This window comes from Castor canadensis, chromosome 2 (assembly GCF_047511655.1).
Source record: "Castor canadensis chromosome 2, mCasCan1.hap1v2, whole genome shotgun sequence".
Taxonomy (NCBI): Eukaryota; Metazoa; Chordata; class Mammalia; order Rodentia; family Castoridae; genus Castor; species Castor canadensis.
In genome coordinates, this window is record NC_133387.1 from 71,636,994 (window position 1) to 71,661,738 (window position 24,745).

Sequence of the window (24,745 nt, forward strand, 5' to 3'; positions counted from 1 at the left end):
TTTTATAAGGGAACCTACCTTCCTGACCTCATCTAAGCTTAATTACTTCCCCAAGGGCCTACAGATATCGTCACCTTGAGGGGTAGGGAGGGCTTCAACATATGAGTTTGAGGAGGACACAATTCATCCCACAACAGTGAGAAAACACTGCATCATTCCTTAAAACACTTCTACAAAAAAAGTATGAGCAAAATATTTAATTAATTAATTATAATTAATAAAATCAATACATTAATATATCAGCAATTCAATAATATCTTTATTTATGTAGGAAGATGAAAAGTAAGAAAGAAGAACATTATTGTTACCAAAATGTTTCTCACGTATTTTCTTTTAGTCAGTTTCTTTGCACACAGCTACCCTTTGAATATCCCTCTTCTTTGCCCTATCTCTAGATTTCACTTTGTATCAAGTTGAGTGGCAGTGCCATTACCTCGCATATGTAGACAACCACCAATCCAGGTCCCCTGGGCCATTGTGTGAAAATTCTCTTTCAGTAGATGAGCCTCAAGCCCTTATATTTTAAAAATAAGCACAACTAGAGTCAAGTGCGGTTCTCTGAAGCTGGTTGGTTTCTGAAATGCCCGAACTCCTTATCCTCACATGGCAGTTTCTGATGCTGACATTTTAGTCCTTCACACGCACTGTGCAGTCACAGGTGCTCTCAACCCAGGAGCTCCCCATGGGTCTTCAGGGCTCCAGAAGAAAATAACGAACATTCTCAGAACAGCAAAACAGAAGGCAGCTGACCTTCAAAGAGACACAAGCTCAAACTTCAAAAAGTTTCTATTTGTAGTTGTTTTGATTTTGAATACAAAAAATCTTGTGATTTTAAAAAATATGTAACGAACTCTAAAATTCAGTGATAGGGAGAGACAAGTATTAAGTATATTGGATGAGCAAGATTAACTATAACAAGTGGAGAAAAAGAACACCTGGTATAGATTATTTTAGCTAACAATTTCTTCATTTTTCTTATTCCCTCAGCCCGTTTTTCAGTTTGAAACTTAAAGAGGCATGAAATTCACAGATTTGGTAATTATAGTGATAGCAGTTACATTGGATCAAGACAACTAACCCTCTGAGCTAGTTTAGCCACAAAAGTCAAAATCAATCTTGCCAGCAATATCAGTAGCATAGTAGGCTACATTGTTATCATTGTGACCACCAAATCTCAGCCCAGAGGCTGGGGAGTTCAAATCATAGTATGTTTTCTGCATATGTTATTCCAAACTGTTCCAGTCTAATCTAGATCTTCATTAAACCTTTGATTGTCAGGCCCTGGGCTAGGCAAAAGGAACAGACACAAAGATTTCTAAGACAGTTTCCATCTTCAGAAAAATCTCTCACAGAAAATAGGAACTGGCATTGGGCAGACACTGCTCTGTTTACACAAGCAGTCAGCTAGCCACTGTCTTTAAAGGAATAACTGTAATGTGCAGAACACTCCATTAGGCATTGTATTTGGCACTTTTTACACATAGAATTTTCCTTGAATCAACTAGCCTGTCTCCATTATTCTTTCTACAATCTAATCAATTTCTTGTTCTAGGAAAGAGCCAAGTTTTTTAACAGTTCCTGAATTGAATGCAAAGACAAAACTCTGAAAAGGAACAAAATTTCTGGAATGAAAATAGAAAAGAAAAAAGAGTAAGGAAGACTTCAATTATTTCAATTTTCTCTTGGAAAAAAAAGCTATGAGTTTATCTTAGACAAGAATATTTCTCTCTAGGGAATGTTATTTTTATTATAATGACCATCTAAAAAATATAGTTTCTTCAGTTTTTACTTGGTCATACCTGAAAATAAACTGCTTTTAAAAATGACAAATGGTGAACTTTCTGTTCCCAGAGTTCAGGAAAATCATTTGGGTAGAAATAATTGTAGGTGGGGTTATTAAATTTTTCTAACAAGAGAAAACATATAATTAATATTATGTTAATATTCCATTTCTTCTATCCACTTTCTTAGTTAAAAGTCTGATTCTATAAATTCAGATCATTGGCAATCATCTGAAATAATTATATTTTTTAAAAAACTCAACCAAAAAAGCAGAGCATTCATAAGTGTAGTGTTTATAAAGTCAAAAAAAAGAAACTGTCTAATCTTTACAACAAAATGTTTTTGGACTTGCACTTCATCTACCTAACCAAAAATAAACATACATATATGCTCATGCCACTTCTGCAAGAAGTCTCACCATTATTGAAATCTGTTAAGTGTTGTGTGGGAATAAATAAGACTATGGGCTCTTGTAAACCCCTGTGTCTCAAGGTGTGGACTGGCTTGCATTCAGAACTAACTGTAATAGTTTCACTTAGGGAATACTTGCCAAAGCATAGTTTTCTAAAACCCATACGAGTTCTACTAAGTTAGAATCTTAAGGAAGTCAGGAAATCTTTTAACAAGCACCTAAGTTGGTTCTAATGCACACTAAAGTGTGTAAAGCACTGAGTTATTAAGATTCTGTTTAGAGAGCTTCTGAACAGACTGAGAAACTTTGGCTCTTTTCTTCTTCCTATTTACCCAGGGCTTTCTCCTCTTTTATCAATGTTTTTACCCCTGAACTCCAGGTCATCCTGCACTAAGCGGGACCCTGCCTTCTTTCTATCCCATAGATATCATCACACCACCAATATCTTATCGTCTTTCTATTGGCCTCTAGATAATAAACTATTTTCCTTAGAGCTCTAACCCCTACCATTCTCATTTCTACTCTGTGTCTCTTCCAGCTTAGATAGCCTGTTTCATGATCTCCCTCAAAAGCCCTGTGCTATACCTAAAAGTAAATTTCAGTGGCCCTGTTTCTTCTTGTCCTGTTTGCTTTGGCTGAATCACCGTCTGTCTGTTTTTGAGTGGAATCCATCTCACCTTCTTTCTGGAAAGTATGTAATGCCATGAACATCCTTACCACTTCCACTGGCCATCATGAGCAAATTTCACCCTTCTTCTCCTCAAAGATATCCTACTTTCCACTGACTTTTTATTTGTAAACTAGGAGACACTGCTAATGCTAAGCTCATTTGCAGAACAGAAATTTGCTTGACCATTTAACAAAGATTTATTAGCAAGGCTTGCTTCTTCAGCAGTGAACCAAAAGGACAAGGCCCCTGATCTCATGATGCTTGATTTCTTTTGAAGGAGATAAAGTTAAAATAAGAAAATAAAATTTAAAATGAAATAATATAAGATAGTGAGAATACCTATGACAAAAATAAAACTATAATGATAGTGATGGCAGACATGTGTGTGTGTGTGTGTGTGTGTGTGTGTTTATGTGTATATGAGAAAAAAAATTATCTGAGAAGTGAAAAAAGTAACAATCCAGCAATACAAAGACCTATGGGAAGAGAATTAAAGGAAGACGATCCAGCTGGAGAAAAGACCTTTAGCCTTTTCAAGAAACTGAGAGAAGACCAGAGAAGTGCCAGCTATTATGGTTTGATATGATAGTGACTTGAATTTGGAAAGCTACAGAGAAAAGCCAGAAGAGGAATTTGGAATGTTCATGGTAGAGGTACTGGGTTGATACTCGATACTGGGTTGTCTTTGAGGCTGCTGAAAAGTGAGATGCCAGGATGTCTTTTAAATTCTAACCTTGAGTAACTGGATGAATGGTATGTGAGAATCAACTAAATTGGGTCTTTTCTGTCAAAGAGCTAGCTCAGTAGGTAGAGCATGAAATGTTTAATCTCAGGGTTCTGGGTTTGACCCTCTCTCCTCACCAGTATCACATTAGGGAATATGTCTGTCACTGTGAGGATATTAGCTAGTTTCCCCAGTTGTCTATGTGCTTGGTGGCAAGTCGCCCGGCTATAAAATTTCTGCCTTTAAGCAGAGAACTGTTTGTTATCGGATGTCCTAAAACTCTTAGGACATCCTAGGGATAATCATTGTCCAGAGGAATCTCTGCTTCAAGGTCCCCTTGGCCATTCCAGATCAAATAGTCATTTCAGGCCTCAGTTTCAGGCCTAGAAATTCTTGCCTTATGCATCACCTCTTTGTCTTTGGGTACAACAATCAAATTAAGTCTTGTGTCTATACTCTCTAATCATGTCTGCTCTTCTCCTATGCACTCCTCTAAACCTCAACCTTACCCAATCACAAAGACTGTGAATCGAACTCCCTCCTTAGAGCAAGAGGCAGTTCTGCATCAGGGATCAAAATGGAGGCAATTCCTTGCCCCTGTGTGTGTGTGTGCTGGCTTGCCTGACTTTGGTGAGAGACATGCATACCCTTCTTCAGAAGTAAATTTTTCCTTGTCCATTACCTTTTGAGCATGTGTCTGACTTGTGATCATGGCAGTGCCGTGATATCTCTAACAGTAATGAAATAGGGGAAATCTGAGGGAAAGAGGAGGATGGTTGTAGGAAGGAGAGGAATGGAGACTTTCATTTTAGACATGGCAAGTTTGAGATACTGATTAAACATCCCAGTATGATAAGCTCTGAAGATATAAATCTAAACACCAAGGCATAAAAACAGCATTTGGAGACATGCAATTTTCTTAGGGAGAGTTTTAAATACAGCCAAAATTTAGAGGTTTTGTAGAGGTGAATGGAAATATAAAGGAAACCTAGAAAAAACAAACAAACTGGTTACATGGGTTTAAGGAAACAGTGAAGAAAATTCTCAAAATTTTAAAGAAGTGATGAACCATACTCACACTGTTGAAAGGTAGCGTAAGATCGCTGGTTTTAGTAATGTGAACAAAACCCTAACAAACCCTGAACCTGACATATGATAGTTTTTAACATAGAAAATACTATATACTCTGCATATTAAATCAGTCTAAACACAGATGTTAGAATTTATCAGGAAAAAATAGTCATTTTATTATTTCTGATTCAAGAGACAAAGGGGGAATTTTTTTTTAATTTATAATTAATTATTCAACAGTCAAGCTAAGTTTACAAATATACTGCTTCTACATACTGCTCATAGAAGTACTTATCAGTCTTCCCTCTCTCATGGCAAAACTACCAAAAACCTGATGATTAATACTAATCTCCCATTTGTTAAGCAGCACAAATCACACTTGTCATTTAAATTGCACTGAATTTGAATTTGCATAGTTTGCAAGTAGAGACCAGAATCTTGAACACACACTTAGTCTTAAAACAGAATACATTAATCTTTTCTCCCAACTGAAACCACAGACAATGCTATTCTTTGGGTGAGTCATGCAGTAGTTTCCAGTTGACTTAACCACAGTGAGATGGCACCACATGAAACAGAACCCATGTAAACTTTGGAGAGAAGTAAGCCCTCATGTTTTCAACCTTATGCTTGGCTTTGACTTCAGATATATTATACCAAGACCAGGGTGAACTTCCAGAGCTCTGAAAGTTCAGTGAATTGCAGAGCTGAACCAGGATCTTAACACTCAATCATTTTTATACTGATTCTTCAAATTACTTCCCAAGATTAGCATTTCTCAAAATGTCATCCTTGGGACACAGTCACCTGGCTATTGGTGCTTTGAAAAAATGCAGATTCCCAGGCCCCAAATCTGTTAGGTGGGCACAAAGATCTGCATTTTTAATAAAGCACAAATGTTTCTTAGATACAGAGAGGTCTTGGAACTGTTGCCCTGCTTTGTTTACTGTGGACAATGCTGCAGGACCTTTGCAGGTTTGGCCTTTTTATTTATTTCTTCATTGTCCAACTCTTTTTACAACACTACTAGATTATTGTTCCTAACTTGCTGTTCTAACCATTCTGCTACCATGCTCAAAAGCCTTCTGTGGTACTTCACAGGCTACAGAAAAATGTCCACTTTCTTTATATAATGTTCATGGTCCTTGATAACAGCCCAGACTTCACTCTTATCATAGCTAAACTTAATAGTCAAACAAAACTGCTCACATACTCAATACATGTCATAAATATTTCTACCTCCAAGCTTCTGATAGCTTGCTCTCTACATGTAGAAAGTTATTTTACTACTTTCCTCTAATCCAAATCCTATTGTTTCTTTAAATTCACTGAAGTCTTTATGATTCTTTCTGCTACTATCAACCTCACAGTGTATGATCTATTTCTGTTATGCCATTTATACATTTTACCTCTTATTATATTACAGTGTTTCATATTCTTTTGTCTGCACAGAACCCTATGGTAGCTGGGAAAAATTGTCATCAGCAAAATAGTTTCCATGGAGCTGCCACAATTTTTACACAACATTATCCCAACCCTCAAGTGATTGATCTAGAGGTAGATACTTGGTCCAAACTATGGCAACTATGGTACCTCAAACCTTGACAACGATTGCTTTTTCAAGGATGGGCACCTGACTCGATCTAAGCCAATCATATTCCATCCTCATTCAGATCTTGCCCACTGGTAACAGTTAATTGGTCTAGGACTGGCACCTGACCAAGACTCAAGTGGAGATATATAACACAGGGAAGTTGCCCATGCTCCTAGCCATGGGACAGGGCTTTTCCACCCCTTTAGATGGTCTTAAAGTAAAAGGGACAATCATTTGGCAAGGGTGAGCTTGGGTGCCATTCATTTAGTTCTCATGGTTGAAAACACTGTCAAAGCACCATTTAATGTTGTCTTCAGAGATATTTTGGAGGAACTAAAGTGGTTTCTCTACTTGCTTGCTGATTTTTATCATTTTATTGTTTTTTTTATTTTTATGGTGATGTTGAGTGGAAGTGAGAGGAAAGAGGTTAAACAAGTTAAACAGGTAAAAAGAAAGTAACATTTGGAAGCCCGCTCTCTGTTTCAGTCTCTCTCAGGCTCTGGCTCTCTCTTTTTGTCTGTGAGGGAAACATTTTGGGCAGGATAGAAGAAACTTTTGGTCAGCGTAAAAGAAACATATTTTGAAAGCAGGAGAGATCTCCCTTCCTAAGAAGGAGCTGACACTCTGGGGTAGACAAAATTAGAGATTGGGAACACAGAGTACATGAACTTTGAAGACACAGTAATTTACTTTAGGCCGAGTTTATATGCCATTGAGTGCAAAAAATACATAGGATATATAGAATATATTGTACATCTGTAAATGATTCTGCTCTGCATGATTGTTCATAATGTTTTTAGTTGGTTTATTTTTAAACAAAATTAGAGTTATAGAAAAGCACACTTGAGCAGATATACTACTCAAAGCATCATGGCAATTGTCCCCATGATCATTTTGGAGCCTTTCAGGAATTAAAACAGAAAATATGAAAAAATAACTTTATAAAGAGGCAGTCAGCCAGAACCTAAAAGATGATGACATATTAATTTAGGGTTGTGTTCTCATGAGCAGGCAGGTCCTATTTAAATCCTTTTCATAAAGGAGCATCATATTCATAGTCTTATACATAGCCGAATGCTCAGTTTATTTTGGCAACAACAACAAAAAAAGATAATGTGGATTATGAACCTGAGAAGGATGAAGAGGAAGATTGTTAGGAGTAATGACAGGGTAGATAAACATATGATAAAATTTCACATGAATACAATGCTATCATACAAAATATAAAGGCTGCAGGAAGGCTTCCCTATAACCAAAGAGTAGTTGGAATAATATTCTTTCATCTAAAGGGGAAAAATACATCTGCTAAAATGCAGTGGTTTTAATTAATAAAATAATAGATAAATATTAAGTGAGTATAATCAAATAACTTACTCATGAAAACTTATCTAAAATTCTTTATAAAGTATATTTTTGTGACTCATAGTATATTATTTGACAAGATGACCATTTAACCAGCAATGTCCACCTATGCAAATGTACATTCTGATGAATGACCTCTTACATAGCCTTGCCCATTTTGGACTATTTGTTTTCAGTCAGTGCTGGATAATGCATTAAATCTAGAAACAGCAATTCAATGAAACCATGTCTTTAGTTTTAAAGAATTCATTCATTTAATGGCATTACCATTCCCTAGTCAGTACATAAATTTTCTTTGTTTGAAAGACTAAGAAAATGCCTGTTTTTAGTTTTTATTTTTTTTAATGTCAGAAGAAGAACACAATAAAGTTTGTTTTGAAAGCCTCTGAACCAAATATTTCAAGATTAGAATTTCTTCTTGACCAGCATATCCTTAATTCTATAATGACTTGTAGAAAGACATAATTTATAATCTCATTAGGCTTTTTTTGAAGTGAAATTTAATCAACATGAACAACCTAGATACAAACATTGCTGATTTCAGAGTATGTTTCTTTTACCTAGAGCTTCCCAACAAGTATTGGGCAGGCAGAATTTAAAGCATCGGTAGAGAACAGGCAGACATCCTTCAACAAGGAAAGAGATTTAAGTGTTTTTAAAAATGGTCAGACCTCTTCAACTATAAATGACTGTAAATAAAATCACTGAAGGTCTAAGTAAACCTTCAATCTAATATAGTTGTTAGTCTAAAATAGGTTCTAGTTAAAATAGTATCTTTACGAAAATCAGATCTAGTGATCAAAAGCTAAGTCCAATATTCCATAACTTGATGGGACCGTACAATTTTCCATTTTCTTCTACTGATCACATTCTAATTTCAATCTACAATATCAACGCACTTACTTTAAAATAGTATTTGGGCTGGCAGAATGACTCAAGTGGTAAGAGTGCCTGGCAAGTGTGAGGCCTTGAGTTCAAACCCCAAGGCCTCAAAAAAAAAAAAAACAGTAATTTAATTTAAAAGGGATATTAGTGTATGAAAAGTGAAATAAGTATGAACATTCTCCACCATTCCTTTAGCAAAACTGATACATTGCTCTTTTGAAAATATTTTAATTGTACACATGAGTATTTTAAAATAATAATTTCAAGGAAAATAATGGAAAAGAAAAATTTAAAGTATACTTTTTTATTGGCTTGTTTATCTGTTAAATATTTGCTTTTCCATAGTGTTTTTCCTTTCTCATGAGCCTCCCCCACATGCTATAGGGATCACTTGTATCTTTTGACACATGTGACAGCTTTAGAAAAAGAACAAAGAGGGTGTATGAAATAGGTGAGTTCTTACCTGTTGACATGGATGCTAAGTGTAACAGAACAGAACTTTGATGGAACAATATCTGCCTATAAGTTTAAAGACTCATGAACAATTCTCAATTATTTTCCCCCAAAGTCAAGGAAGCAAATCTGATCATCACAAGGGGCACAATTTCATCAGTGAGCCAAGAGTACTGGCTCAAATGTCTCTTCAATTGCTCTGCAAACTAAAGATGCTTTTGTCACTTTTGTTTTTTGGTCTTTCACTCAAAAAATGATAATAAAAATATAATGATTTCTGCCTCTCATGTTCAATTTTAAGGCTTGATCCATTAGAGGTGAGCATGAAGGAAGTTCAGTTATTTTAGCTGGTGAATTTCCTTAACATATGTGGTGAGCTCATTCCTGGCAGCAAAAACTAACACATATCCAATCAATTCTTGGTTCCTAAGGACTCTCACATCAATATACTTCATATTTGTATGACTGCCTCCCTTAGTGTAAAGCCTAATCATCTCCCACTTGAACCAATGCTATCATGAACTAATTGTATTCTCTACCTATAGTCTATTTCCAATCTAATCTTTCATTCATAATTTTCCCAAATCAGTTCTTGCTAAGATGCCTCTTCTAACTTATTATTCTCCTATTCAAAAATGTAAATGGCTTTTCAGGGCCTTCTAGATAATGTTCAAATTTCTGACCTTTATATTCAAGGCCAAATATAATCAGTCCTTAACCAATCTTTCTAAAGTTTTCTATTACTAACTCACAAGATCAGTGATTGACAAACTTCTTCTAAAAAAGCCAAATATTAAGTATTTTAGGATTTATGGTCTCTAAGTCTTTGCTGTAAGTACTTATCATTTTATTTATTTTTCAAAAAAAGGCATGGGCCAGATTTGGACCAGAGGTCATAGTGATGATTAAAACCCTTTTAAATCTGTACCCATATAAATTTTCTAGACCCATCTTTTCTCCTTATCAATGCCTGCCAATGCCCTGATCATTCCCTAAATTCACAGCACATGCTGTCATTTCCTCTCCCTACATGGTCTCCTGTCTGCCCATTCATCCTGGAAAATGACCACTTCCTGACCTACTCTAACATGAATCTTTGCTTCTGGCTAAGTCAGGTACCCTTCACAGCTTTGTGGTATAATCACAGAGCAACATGGAATATTTAGACAAATCTGTGAGCTTTGCCAAGGTAGGTATGGGAGCTAACTCATCCTGCATCCCTGAAGCCTAGAAATGGGAATAGAGCTGTTTGTGACATAATTAATGACCAATTTGTGAGAAATAATTTTGTCATTTGCAAGTAAATGGATGGAACTGGAGAACATCATAGCCAGGCTCCGAAGGCCAAAGATTGCATGTTCTCCCTCATATATGGATTATACACCTAAACAAATGCAGTAATATTATTGGACATGGGTCACACACTAAGGGGGAGAATGCACATGGGAGGAATAAGGAAAAGGAAGGAAACCTAAAACTTGAATGTGGTTGATGTGCTCACTGTAGAGGAGCAAATATTGTAATCTTAAATTGGCAGAGGCCACTAGGGGAAGGGGACCAGGAAGTAGCGAAGACATCTGGTAGAAATGAACCAATGTGGGTTGTAATACACATGTACGTGGAAGCAATGCTAGAAATCTCTCTGTATAGATATTTTTATTTCAAATTAGCAAAACCACTATGTCTTTCTTATTATTTCTTATGTTCTCTTTTCAACAAAATCGGAGAACAAGAGGGTGGAACAGGTTCTGCCCAGAAGAAGGGGTTGGGGTGGGGAGGGGGTGGCCCAAACAATGTATACACATGTGAGTAAATGTAAAAATGACAAAATAAAATAAAAATGAATAAAGGGTGGTTCAGATCCAAAGGGATTTTAATGTCATAGTAAGGAGTTGATTCTAGTTTCTTTGAGCCATTCTGACCTTAGTCCTAAGCAAGATGCATTGCTTTTTGATGCCTGCATTTTTTACGAACTCACATATCACAGATTTTTCAAAAATTCAAATTTAATAAAGGACATATGGGTCATGTGACACTCAAGATCTGGCATTCAGCACTAGCAAATTGTGATATCATACCTTGATTATTCACTAAGTATTTACTCTTAACAGGCAAACCCAGTAAGGACCCAGACAAAGGCTTTTCCATATTTCTTGTGCTCTAAACAAAAGTTAATTGAATCCAAATGCCATGAAAGTTTGCCACTGGTTGATAACAAGAAGGATTTCAACTCCAGAGAAGATGTAAACACTTAGCTAGAAGAAGCAAATTAAGAAACTTGACAAGCTTTCTCAGCATGAAGGTAACAGATTCTTACGTCACTCAGCTGTAGCTGAGTGTCCATTTTCTGGTTTCTCTTTGTTTCAACTTGTGATTCAAGAGGTACTCAGGAGAACATAGTATGCACCACAGTTACACATGACCACAGAGGGAACTTTTCATGAACATTAAACAATCCATGTGGCTCCAGCATGGGGCATGATACTGACTTTACATTACAGTCACATGGAAATTGAACTCTAAACCAGAAAATCCGTTTACTTTTATAAAAATATAAAATAAGATTTAACTAATTATATGCTTAAAAAGTGTTTTACTGAGATAGCTGATATAATTTTATGTTAATTAGTGCCTTTTGGTATTTTTACCTTTTGAATACAAAAGAAAAAATATTTTTCAAATAAATTGAAAAATTTTAACTTTTAACATTTTACATTTACTTCTCCTTTGCATTTTGATTGGTATATATTTAAATTATCTATACTCTAAATACAATTAGATGTTATTTAATCTTTTACATCAGTATTGTCAACAGAGTATAACTTACGGAGGTATATTTACCAAGTTAAAGAAAAGGAACATATTTCATTTAACAATTTACTAACTTGATAAATGGCTATGAAATATTTAGAAGTGGACCTCCATGTCCTAGACACCACAAGTATTAGGAAAAGGCCTAATGTTTGTGAGTAATGTGGGGTCCCTGATGTGAACTTTCAATATTTCTACTCATGTAATTATTAAAAAGATTTTACTGTAATATATTTCATACATAAACAACATAGATCATAATAAATGAATATCTGTAAAGCTCATTACTTATCCCCCTGTTTGAGATATAAACATCAGTAAATTGTTGCCCCTATATACTTCCCTCCAATCATATTGAATCTCATCCTTTTTAGAGGCAGCTACTATCCTGAATTTGTATTTTAAATGACAAATTCCTTAAAAATATTTTTTGTTGATGATAATTATACATGCTTGGTCATATATAATAATAGCTGTTAGAGTAATAAACTTACAGAACTATCTTAGTTCTGCAGATTCCTTTTGGGTTTATCATACTAATGAAAAATAACAGTTTGAAGCCTTCATTTCCCATCTCTACATCTTTTAGTTCTCTTTCCTATCTTAACCTGCACTGGCAATGACCTTTAGCATAAAGTTGAACAGAAGAGGTAAGAGTGGGCTTTCTTGCCTTCTTTGTGCTAAAAGGGAAAGCTTCAAATATTTCTTCATTGAGTGTAATGGGAGATGTAGGGTGATAATGTTGTCTTAAGCAACAGAATGATGTGATTAGGTTCTTTTCAGAAAAGTCTTTGGTGACAGGAGGATGAATCAGAGCAGAATTATTCAGGAGACATATTACAGAAATCACTCTATTTCATGTGAAAGTCAGGGGGTGCCCTATCAACAGACTATACCTCACAGCTCTGACTCTGATCACTACAATGAAAAACAACATTTTCACTTGCTTGTTTCACCAAATTAGACAAATTTTACTACATCTCAAATTCCCATGGGTCTTACTATGGATAATATCTAAAAGTGTAGTTATTGTGATTCATTACAGGCTCCATACATGGTTCCCTTATACAGAAAAAAAACACCCAAGTCACTCACAATCAAACTGACCATACATTTCTTTTGAGAGATATTTGAGTACAATACAGCCAATTTAGATACTGATAAACAGCTTTTTTCATATGATTACTCAACAAGCTTTGAGAAATAAAAATTTCCAAAGAATGCTATCTCCCAGAATCTCAATCAAAAGAGAATTATTTCCATAGTTTGGTGTTTAAAAAGTCATTTACATACTTTGGTGTTTATTAAGAGGAGAGAGCAAACAATTACCAAGAAAATATTCTGTAAGTACATATAGCCTTTTTTTTTTCTTTTTTCTAGTACTGAAGATTGAATTCAGGGCCCCACACTTGTTAGGCAGGTGTTCAACCACTTCACCATACCTGCAACGCTTTTTTGCTTTATTTTATTTTTGAGATAGGATCTCACATTTTTGTCCAGGCTGACCTTGAAACTTGATCCTCCTGTCTCTGCCTCTTGAGTAGCAGTAAACAGCCATTTAACTGTGTTAATTCATTATCAAACTTTAAGTCACAGTGCATTCAACAATAGATCCTTCTCTTATGGATCCCTCACAATTTTATTCTCTATGTAGCCCTAGTTATGTAGATATCATTTAACCTAGAAGTATAAGGGCTACAACATTACTTTTTTTTTTTAAATCTAAGAGCATATAAAATTGCTAAATTAATAACCCTGCATATATTTCACTAAATCTTAACTCCTGATCCACTGTCAGTAAATATACACTTCTGATAAAATGAACATGCTTCATTCTACAACTAAATGGCTCAAAGGAACAATATGTGCCATAGCAATGAAGTCTAATGACAATTCTGCTGACATTCTCCTATCTGAAAATAAAACCATATGGAAAATTATTTCTATGTTAGCAGAATAATTAAGACAAAGGACAAAATAGGATTTGGTAGAAATAGAAACTTAGATTGTCTATGTTCTTAGGAGGATGGGTTGACATCACTTATTTTGCTATGTTATGCTTCTATGCTACCTTTTAAAAATCATGAACTTTTTGATGTCCTACTTACAGAGCAAAAAAATCCAACCAATAGTGAAACTAATCCTGAAGAATGTTTTGTTTATTTTTACTATGTTGGCATTTCTTGATTTTGAATATTGCTCCAGACAATGGGCTGTTTTCTGAGACTTAGCTATCTTTGGTCATACAGATATTTTCATCACAATGACATCTCTTTTAATTGGTTTTAACCTTTTCATGAAATGCTTGCTTTTGTCTACAGCAACACAATGAAAATTACATCTTACAAACTGCAGGGTTGCTAGCTACCAGCACTGCTAAAGGGAACATGAGAAACAATAGAAGGGAACACCAAGGTAAGGTTTTGACTTTAAGAACTATAGAATTGTTATCATTATTTTTTTTGAAGAAAATATAGATTATTTTAATTTCTAACAAAAATTAAAAAAAAAGCTTGTACTATAAAACAACAAGAGAATATAGCCAATTAAAGTTTAAGCAACATTTTTCAAAGAATGTGTAAATAGAACACTGTTTGGATCCTGTCAACACAGTCTAATGATCTTTTTCTTAGTTGATAATGGATGATTTTAAATAAAAGCTACTCTAACAATTCTAAAGAACTTACACAAGGAAAATGCTACACTTTAACAATAAATAAAATGAAATGTCAATTAATTCTCACAAATCCACAAGATTATTCTGTATTGTATATGCAGAATATTTTCAATGCTATTAACCACTTCATGCATAAACCACTTCATTCACAAACATACACCATCTAGAGTGCCTTATATAATGCAAGATTTTACTAAATTGTTGTTATTTGCATTGATTTTAGGATATTCTATATTTTACCAAATTCTCCTGGGAGATTTTACAGTTTTTCTTATGTGTTCTTACTACACAAATGTTCTACTCTTCTGAGAGGCTCTGTAATATACCCCCTTGGAGGATTTGTCACACTGTATTGTGACCACTTCATTGTGCCTCTCCTCTAATCTATCCTTCCTTGAGGACAGGAATATACTTGAGTCATTACTGTATCTGTTGACCCTCTTACCCGCTCCTTCTGGACATCAGAGTTCTACTCACACTTGGCAATAGTTATTACATGATTAGAAAACTCACATGTTTGAAGTATTCCTTATTATCCATGATTTAAATTTCTGATCTTATAATCTCTGAATATTTTTAACATTTCCCCAAACTCTATCCCAGTATCTTTATTTGTTATATGATCTCAGTAATATCAGAAAGTTGCTTCATTTCATCCTTCCTGCAATCCCAATAATCTTGTTCTTGCTGCCTTAGTTAATCACTTATTATACTTTATTTTTTTTAACAAAAATGAAAAATGTAGGGAAAAACTCAAAACAGGCATAACTAGATACTAAACTTTTCAGATTGCCCATTTCTCCCATGTTACCTGATTTAGCAGCCTCTCCTCAGTAATTCTCATTTCTTCTGATCCATTCCACTTGTGAGGATCCACAGGCCAAAATCAAAATGGATACATGGGAAATGTTCAAAAATGTGTCTTTAAGGCATAAATTTTTGCATGATATGAAAGCATGAGCTTTAATTTTTGACTAATTTTTAAAAATTGAAAGATTTCTTTGCATTTCATAAACTTCAAAAGAAATCGTATGGAATTTTAATCGTCATTTTCTATACTTTCTTATATATCATCATTTTCATTTCATTGATCATCATATAGCTGTATCTCTACTCATTATCTATCAGCTATATCTATGCATATTACATACGGCTCATTTCATTTATAAATAATATGTATAATGTATATTTATTGCTAATAACATCATCTCCTATTGGGCATATGCTCTAGTGAGTTAATATCTTTAATTAATTATCAATTACATAAGTATTTGGATTAGCTCTTTTTCAAATAGTTTGGAACATATAACTTGTAGTTTCCATTCTCAGGAAGAGACAGTATATCATGATAATTTGTGCACCCAAAGTGTTCAGTTCTGCTTCATGCTCCCTGCGCATAAGTTGTTCACAAGGTGACACCATAATCATAAATCTAAAAATCAAAATGCATTTATACATAGAAAGGTTTTCCTGAAATGTTTAAAACAAAAGTTTTTCTTCTAATGTCCTTTGATCAATGTAGATAAAATAAATTATTTATTTAGATACCAAATACATTAGTTGCTTGTGATTTCTTTTTAGATGTTAGAATTTCTATTATGATATACTTCCTTATGACAAATCGCTATGCAGCACACAGAGGAAGCATCTTATTGGTGCATGACTTAAAGCTAGATAAAAATGATAGAAAAACTTCAAAGATAGAAAACGTACAAGCTAAATGGAGGGCATGGGAAGAGACATATTTGTGTTTTCACCAAAAAGGAATGAATACATATGAGAACACTTTGAATATAAACACTGAAATGAATATTTATAATAGAAGAAAGAAATGCTGCATGCATTTTTAATTGATAGAAGAGTCTGCTAATTCAAAGTAGTTTAAAAATTACTACTTTAAAATTCACAGCACATATATAATACAAAAACAAAATTTTCATGTGCTTTCATTATTAATAGGCAGAACATTTATTTATATCTACAATAATTAGCTACTTTTGGTGCTGGCAAAGAACAACATGGCTATTTTAGAAAATGTGTTAATGCCATCTTCAAGGAAGTGAATGTGATCAAGGGAAAGACACTAATTTCTTTCGTAGAGCAAAAGAATTACTAAGAGAAATGCTTTACAAAATATTCCAAGCAATCACAAACCAATCGACTAGACTCATCGGATATCTTTACTAAATAGTCTAGCAAAATCAAGTAGTACTACGCATTGGACAATTCCAATTATTATCATTTTCAAAGAAGCTTATGAAAGCCATGCTCTGTCTCACAATAGAAATCCAAACTGAAGCCATAGGTTAGAATCCACATTATAAGAAGATAGGGTGTTTTCAATTATTGTGCAATGATTCAAAAGGTTTAGCGTAAAGATATTTCACAGAGATAATATTATTCATAGTTGAAGCATTCCATACCCAACCACATCTGTGATATTTTTACTCTGATTATAGCACCATAAAATATTTTCATGAAAAACTTAGAGCCATAATTAAGCTTACATGGTATTTACTTCCAAACATCTTTATCCTATCTTTAAAAGTAAATATATTTTTCTGTTTATAAAGGTAGTAAAATTTTTTGCAACCCTCTTAAAATACAAGTAAATACAAAGGTATCAAAAAAAAACCAATGATAGGTATAACAACTGGAAATTATTGACATAACACTGTATATTCACTCTTCAATTTTTATATAGTCACTTAATATCACAAACATTTACCATTAAAATTCTTCACAAATATAGCTTTTCATAGTTGTATAATATTGCATGATCTAGATAAACCATATTTTATTTAATTATAGTTCTATATCGATTTTCTTGAGTTATTCATTAAAATTTTGATTATGTGTGTATATACTTGCTCATTTTATCAATTACTCATTTAAGATGAATTCAAAGAAGTCACTTCCTTTTATTCATAAAAACATATAAAACCATAAAACTTAAGGGGCTGAGAGTTCCCTAATCGAGATTTTCTACTTTTCTGTTCTATTATATCATCTATGTTTGTAAGAGAGTGAACTACTTTCTTTTCATGTTGTTATCCTTGATAAATTTGAAGTGTGGATGTTGGACTATAAGCTGTCTAAGATATCTTTTCCTGTTATAATGTTCCTGTTCAATAACAGTATTACTCTTTAAATTAATAATCCCTTATTTACCTTTTATTCATAAATTATTAAATTCTGTTTTGAGCCACATATAGTTGCAGCAAATCAAGTCACAAAAACAAATGGCCATATAAAGAAAGAAAGAGGAAATGAAAAAACACACTGGAAAAAAAGAAACAGAATGAGACATTCATTTTCTTAGTCTTCTTTAGTAGACTGCAGGTAAAAGTCTACTTAAGTATGGAAAAGGTCAGCTTTGCTATGATTACCAATAGGCAACAAGTAAAATAAACTGGGTAGATTCTATGAAAACAATTATTATTCAAAGAGTTAAAACATGTTAAGAGTAGTCAGATACACTACTGAAGTTATGTGGAAAAGAAATGAAGATGAAAGGTTTCAGTTTTACAGACAAGCATTCTAGACACCTATGACTACCTTTAGATAGATTGCTATTGCCAAAGAACATTACCTATTTCCTACAGAAGAAATGAATCAAGAATTTATACATTTCAAAGTAGCTAAGTAAGCCCCAAATTTCCATTGAGAATTCTTACAAAAATATAAATTTAAAGACTATGTTTTAAAATTTTTTAATTTTTTTATTATTGTACTGGGGGTACATTGTGACATTTACCAAAGTTCTTACAACATATCATAGTTGAATTCACCCCCTCCATCATTCTCCTTTATCCTCTGTCCCCCCACTCCTGCAATAGTTTCAACAGGTCTCATTTTTCCATTTTCATCTATGTGTACATACTATTTCCATCACATTCATCCTCCTTTACCCTTTCTTTATATCCTCTCCCCTCCCACTGGTGCCAATCCCCAGACAGGACCTGTTTTACCTTCCTATTCTCCGTTGTTGAAAAAAGACATTTTTATTTGTTTAAGATAGCTATAAGAGGGAGCTTCCTTGTGACATTTTCTGTCCGAATTGGTTCATCCCCTCTATTTTTCTCCTTTCTACCTTAGCCCCCATCTTATGGTGATTTCAACATGTTTAAAAATTCTATGTTCATTCTTGCATAGAAAGTACAAAAACCTTCTTAACTTCCTTATTTTACCCAACACTATGTTTTTAAATGTAACAAAACCTAGGTTTTACTTTTTAGAATTAGAAAATCATTGAAATCATTAACAAATTATTCAGATAATCATTGATTAATAGAAAAATGCATTAAGAAATCCCTTTACTCGCTGGGCACTGGTGGCTCACACCTGCAATCCTAGCTACTTATATGCAGAAATCAGGAGGATGGCAGTTCAAAGCCAGCCTGCGCAAATAGTTCACGAGACCTATCTCTAAAAACCCTTCACAAAAATAGGGATGGTGGAGTGGCTCAAGGTGAAGGCCCTGAGTTCAAGCCCAGGTACTGCAAAAAAAACAAAAACAAACAAACAAACAAACAAAAAAAAACAAGAAAGAAAGAAAAGAAAAAGTAAAAAAGAAATCCCTTCACTCAAAGATCACCTCTTAGCTTTAAATAACGATTGTGGGGATTTTGGTTAACTTTTTTCAGTCTTTTATCCTCTTAAAACTTGTTTTGGAGCATCACTATGGATATATTTTTCTAAGTCATAAATGCTATTGGAAGAGAAAACATATGAGCATATTCTAAAAGTAAAAATATGTTTCAAAATTCACGAAATAGAAATAGGTTAATACATGATGTGACAAACGGTTTTGTTCATTCTAGATAGGAACTTTATCTAATTGTGGAAAATAAAAACAACACTAGTTTACTGAATGGAAATTGATAGCTTGGTCCAACTCATGCATCAAAAGTTATTCTGCATAAATATTTTTCCGTTCTTTAAAAAATGAAAAAATCACTAGATTTCAAAGTAGTTTTGTGCTTCTGTTTCAAATTACTGCTTCCTATTATAATTAACAAGTAGATTTCATTTAAAAACCTGATTCAAAACAAATGGCATTACGTGCTATTACATTCATAGCTCAGTGATTCAAAGCACCATTATTAAACAAACAGCAGAAAAGGGAACCCTGTAAGAGCTACATGACGGACAAGACACAGTGAGGCCTGTGTGTAATTCCCAGTGTGCCAGTTATCAACTCCAGCCTTTTCTTTCTCAAATAAAGCATAGGGAAAACAACTGAGTGAGAAAAATATTAAGCAAGTAAATAGCATCATGTCAGCTTTAATTTAACAATTAAACAATGAGCCAATCTAAAGCTTTAAGACTGTATTATGAGTAACTATCACACACTCAACTGATAAAAAAAATAACATTTTTAACACTTCATTTCAAAACCACTACCCTAACCACTGAAAACAACTGAAGTTAACTAACATTTTAATATGGACTTGGCTGACAACATGATACATTAATATGTGTGACCTCATTGATGAAAAAGAAATAAAACTGTTTTGAGGTAACTTATTTTCACATTCAAGTTATAATTAGATCAGACTAAAACATTCCCAGTTTCTATCTTATCTTTGGTATAACTTACAAATATTGAAATATTAAAAGGCAAGTAAAGGCCTAAGAAGGTTTTTTTTTTAAATCATCAGTATAACTAGAAAAAAACCCAAATAGTCATAGTCTCTTAGTTTTTCTCCCACTCATCCATATACTTATCCAACTCAGCTCTATTATACTCTTACCCAAAGCTGAGTCTAAGTGACTGTTTCTTAAGTGACAGTAATATTGGTCCCTCATAACATGTGAAGGAAATTGTTTTATTCGAGACCATTGGCATTGAATTTTAGACAAAACTATGGGGACAAAATTTTTTCCACAAACATATCCAAAGTTGTTGAATATTAACTTACACTGAACATACATAACAAGTATAGCTACAAAGACTTCAGAAAAAGCTAATGGGCAAACTCAAGTTTTTAAACAGACTAGATAACTCAAAATTGAGTGCAGGTTCATTCTCATGAGACTCTCCTTTTTTTCTTTTTTTTTTTTTTGATGTAGGGTCTCACTATGCAGCCAAGGCTGGACTCAAACTCACAATCTTCCTGCCTTATCTTCCCGAGTGCTGGGATTACAGAAGTGCGCCACCATGCCAGGCAGATCCTTCACTTTATATAATGACTTATTGCAGGAGCCATAGAATGTAAAATTTCTGTTTGCATTCAAAATTTAAAAAATCCATATAGTATCAGTTTAGCCATAGGCTTATGAATAGGGTCAGAACATGTCATCCCAAAAGATGCCTTATTGATATAAGGATTACTGTGAGCTAAAAACACTTGAAAAATAGCAGACACAGGAGGGCATATTCATTTTCCCTTTTTCTTCCTGAAAACAGGAGAAAGAAACTCTCATGTGAAAGTTACCCTCTCTCTAGTAGAAGAAAGAAACCCTCTTTGATGGACAGTTGCTGCCAAGAGAATTTGGTACAAACAGACCTTGTTAAAGTAATTCTTATCTTCCTTTAGCCTCCCCATATAATTTAGTTTCTTTTCCACAATTACCTGTCTTTGTTCAACCTAATACAAAAATAGGTAGATTTTTACCACTTCTTTAGGTGTTCATTTCCTTATGAGGAACATAACACTTATACTAAATTTGTTTCTTTTGTGTTCACCTCTCTTCTGTCAATTTAATTTTCAGGCTGAGCTGGAACCAAAAGAGTGTAGAGGTAAAGTCTGCCTCCCTTTCACTTACCAATATGATTTCTATTACTCTTGCATTTTAAACCAAAGATTTAGAAAATTGATGCCTGAATGTCTGTTCCACATTATATCTGCTAAAACATAGCTACAAGTTATTTCTGTGGGGAAAATAAAGAATTTCTAACTGGGATCAGTCAGCCAGCTGAAAGCACCTTGCAGTACTTTGTTGAAGAAGTTTTTTTTTTTTCTTTTTTCTGCAAAGCATGTGCAAACACAGATGCATCTTGATAGCTTCTGTATCTATTTATGATATTTAAGAGACTACTTTAAAACTGTTCCACTACAAAATTCCTGATCAGCCTTGGTGGAATTTCTTGAGCAACCTATCTGTCTTATTATTTATTATTTTAACGTTTTTACATTTACTTACATGTGTATACATTATATTGAAATCCAATTATATCAGCAAAAAGATGTAAGATGACTTACCGGTCCAAAAGAATTACTGTCAAAACTGTGCCCGTGATGATCACCTTCAACCCACATGTGACCACGAGGAACTTTGACATACTGGTTTTTGTGTCCCATGGTTCTAGAAATAAACAATGTCATCATTGAGATAACAGCAGAAAGGAGATCTTCAACAGCTGAGCATGCAACTTGGGAAGGTCAAGAACCTTAGACAGATGTGACACACAGACTAACTGGGAAGCCACTCTACAGCTTCCATTTTAAGTAAGCTGTGGTGAGGTCCTTGTAAACCCATTCACAGTTTCTCTTTCTTTTCCTGTTTCTATAAGTAGCAATTTTGTGCTTAAATAAAAGGCACTACTACCAAAACCAAGATTTTGCTACTTAATATACCAAACTCTAAATACATATGTATGAAATTAAATATGCCTTATCAAAATACAATCAATGAGATGATATAAATTTACAGACATTTATGTTCTTAATGCTGGCAAGGAAAGAGAGAAAGGCTCTCTCTCACAGTGTCAGTGGAAATGGAAGATGATACAACCTTTATGCTGTATTTCCCTTTTAGGTCTACTCTGGTAAAGTTTTAAGAGACCAAAATGTTATCCCTTTTGACCAGTCATTTTACTTGTAGAAATCCATTGCAAGAAAATAATCAGAAGTATGGACAAATATTTATGATCAGGGATGTTTAATCCAGGCTTTTCAATAGTCCCTTCCCCCAAAACTCTATTTACCTAAATGTCCAATAACAAAGTATCCAAACTAAGACAAAATATTAGTTAAATAAATTATGATATAACCAATCAAATAAAAGAGAATTTGGATAAAATGCTATCTCAATCCCACATTATAAATTCTTTTGGGAGCAAAGACTGCTTTTTTTTCTGTTTTATTTTAATACCTAACCTAAAGAACCTTCTAATAAATGTTTTCTGAATGAATGAATGACTGAATATCATCCCCAAGGTGAAAGAGTTCAGAAACTGAGCATGGCACACTGTTCTTTGATGTGGAATCACTATGAGAGCATTTTTATTAGTTAGCAAGTTGTATGTGTACAGAAGAATACATAAAAAAGGAAGGCTATACATAAATTGGTGCTATAGAAATTATTCATTATCTAGGATGGTTTTTAATTTTCAAGATAATTTCAGTGTTGAATTACTTAGCTGTAGATCAGTAAGTCATTCATGCAAGGAAGCAATGTTGTGGCCATTAGAACCCCACAGTAAGTTAATGACTGCTGTTTATTTTTAATTACTACTGGGAAGTAGGATTTCAGCTTTTGAGAGAAAAGCAAAAACAAGCTGAACACATCTTACCATCATATACTTTGCAATATAAGTGTTCTTCAATTAAAATCATTCAATTAGTTCTTGACATCACTATTGCCTTTATCACGAGACTGCCTCTAACAACTAATGTCCCACATCAATTGTTAATGACAAGAAGGTACTTTTCCTCATTTTTGGAAAGGTGTACTATCTTAATAAATTCAAACATTTGTTCACCAAATTAAGCTAGGTATTTTGGATAAATACTTAGAAAACATTTTCTAATCTTGTTTCCTCAAATAACCACTTAAAAGTCACGGATATATATTTATAGGGAAAAGGCATGTATATAGAGAGTTCATTCATGATTTAGGGTATTCACTGGGGGTTGGAATATGTTCCTTATGGACAAGTGGGAACTACAGGAAGAGAGAGAGAGAGAGTCAGAGAGACAGAGAGACAGAAAGAAAGAGAGTGTTCACAGTGTCTGGAGCTGTTTCATAAGATCAAAAAAATGTGGGAAACTGAATGAAGCAGCCTTCTAACTGATGTCTGCATGCTGAGTACCACATTGGGTGTGTGCCAGGACACCCAGGCCCTGAGCCTAGCTTGCCTCTTTCTCCTTGAGCCTTTCAACTTAATGTTTTTTTTAAAAAGGTTAGGAACACTGCTAACCAAAATGATCTCAGTTCTCATGGCAACTTCGGTTGCTTAGTAGTTACTACCCAGAGTGCTAGAAAAGATTCTGAGGATACCAAGAGGATTAGAGGGTAAGAATCCTTGACTGATTGTTTATACCCATCTGGAGTACTGGAATGGAAAAGGACAGCATCCCACAGTAAAGGGACAAATAGTAATGTAATATAAATGACAGGAATAGTAACTACATAAAACTTTCCTAGTCACTGAGAATATCGAGAAAAATCATGGATATAAAAGTGCTTTGTGAACTGAACAGAAAGACTCTTGACTATGAAAAAAAAAAGTAAATCCAATACAAAATGATGGAGATCCAAGATGGTGACAGAGACAGAGCCACAGACCTCATGAGCTCCTGACCCAGAGACCCTGCCTAAAAGCTGGAGACACACCTGACTGAGGTAAAGCACCAGGGAGAGCCAAAAACACGGCACTCTATACACTTAGATTGTGGAAGGCTTCTCCAGGCCACTATCTAATAAAAGAACAGCCAGCCTGCCAAATCCTTGCCCCATAGGTCTTCAGAGCCACTGCTCCATTCTGCCAGGTTCTCCACTCCTCAGGCTGCGCCAGGCCACAGCCCTGCAGCAGACCCACATATGGCAGGATACCTGCCCTTCAGCCGCGTTGGCCTCTAGCCCCTGGACCTACACCACACCGGAATACCCACCCTTCAGCCACACTGCCAGAACCACGACCACAGGGATCCCTGCCACAAGTCCACGCCGGACCCCAGACTAGAGACGGTCACACAGCTTGCCAAGATACCAGTACACTCCCCCAAGCTGACCGCCCTTCAGGCAGTCTAGAAAAAACTATGCCCATTATCTAGAGAAAACTATGCCCATTCAGGTACAGGAAGCCTCCAGAACACCAAACAGACCTGACCAAAATAGAACTACCCACGGCATAGTATCATTAAAACAACAAGTACAGAGACTAGAGAAAGAATATTCAAAGCTGTAAGAGAGAAAAAACAAGTAACATATAATGGTAAACCTATCAAAATCACAGCAGACTTCTTAACAGAAACATTAAAAGCAAGAAGAGCATGGAGTGAGGTCTTCCAAGCACTGAATGAAAATAAATTCAATCCTAGAATACTCTACCCAGGAAAACTATCATTCAAAAT

General features: G+C 34.5%; 1 protein-coding gene across 6 annotated transcripts in view; it reads right to left on the reverse strand.

Moving 5' to 3' along the window:
• The window catches only part of Immp2l (inner mitochondrial membrane peptidase subunit 2), a 930,480-nt gene that overhangs the window by 172,144 nt on the left and 733,591 nt on the right, over nucleotides 1-24,745 (reverse strand). For all 6 annotated transcript variants that reach the window (XM_074065039.1, XM_074065037.1, XM_074065035.1 and 3 more), the window contains one exon: nucleotides 21,650-21,752. In XM_074065039.1, the coding sequence (XP_073921140.1) occupies nucleotides 21,650-21,752 (103 nt within the window). The remainder of the gene's footprint in view (nucleotides 1-21,649; nucleotides 21,753-24,745) is intronic.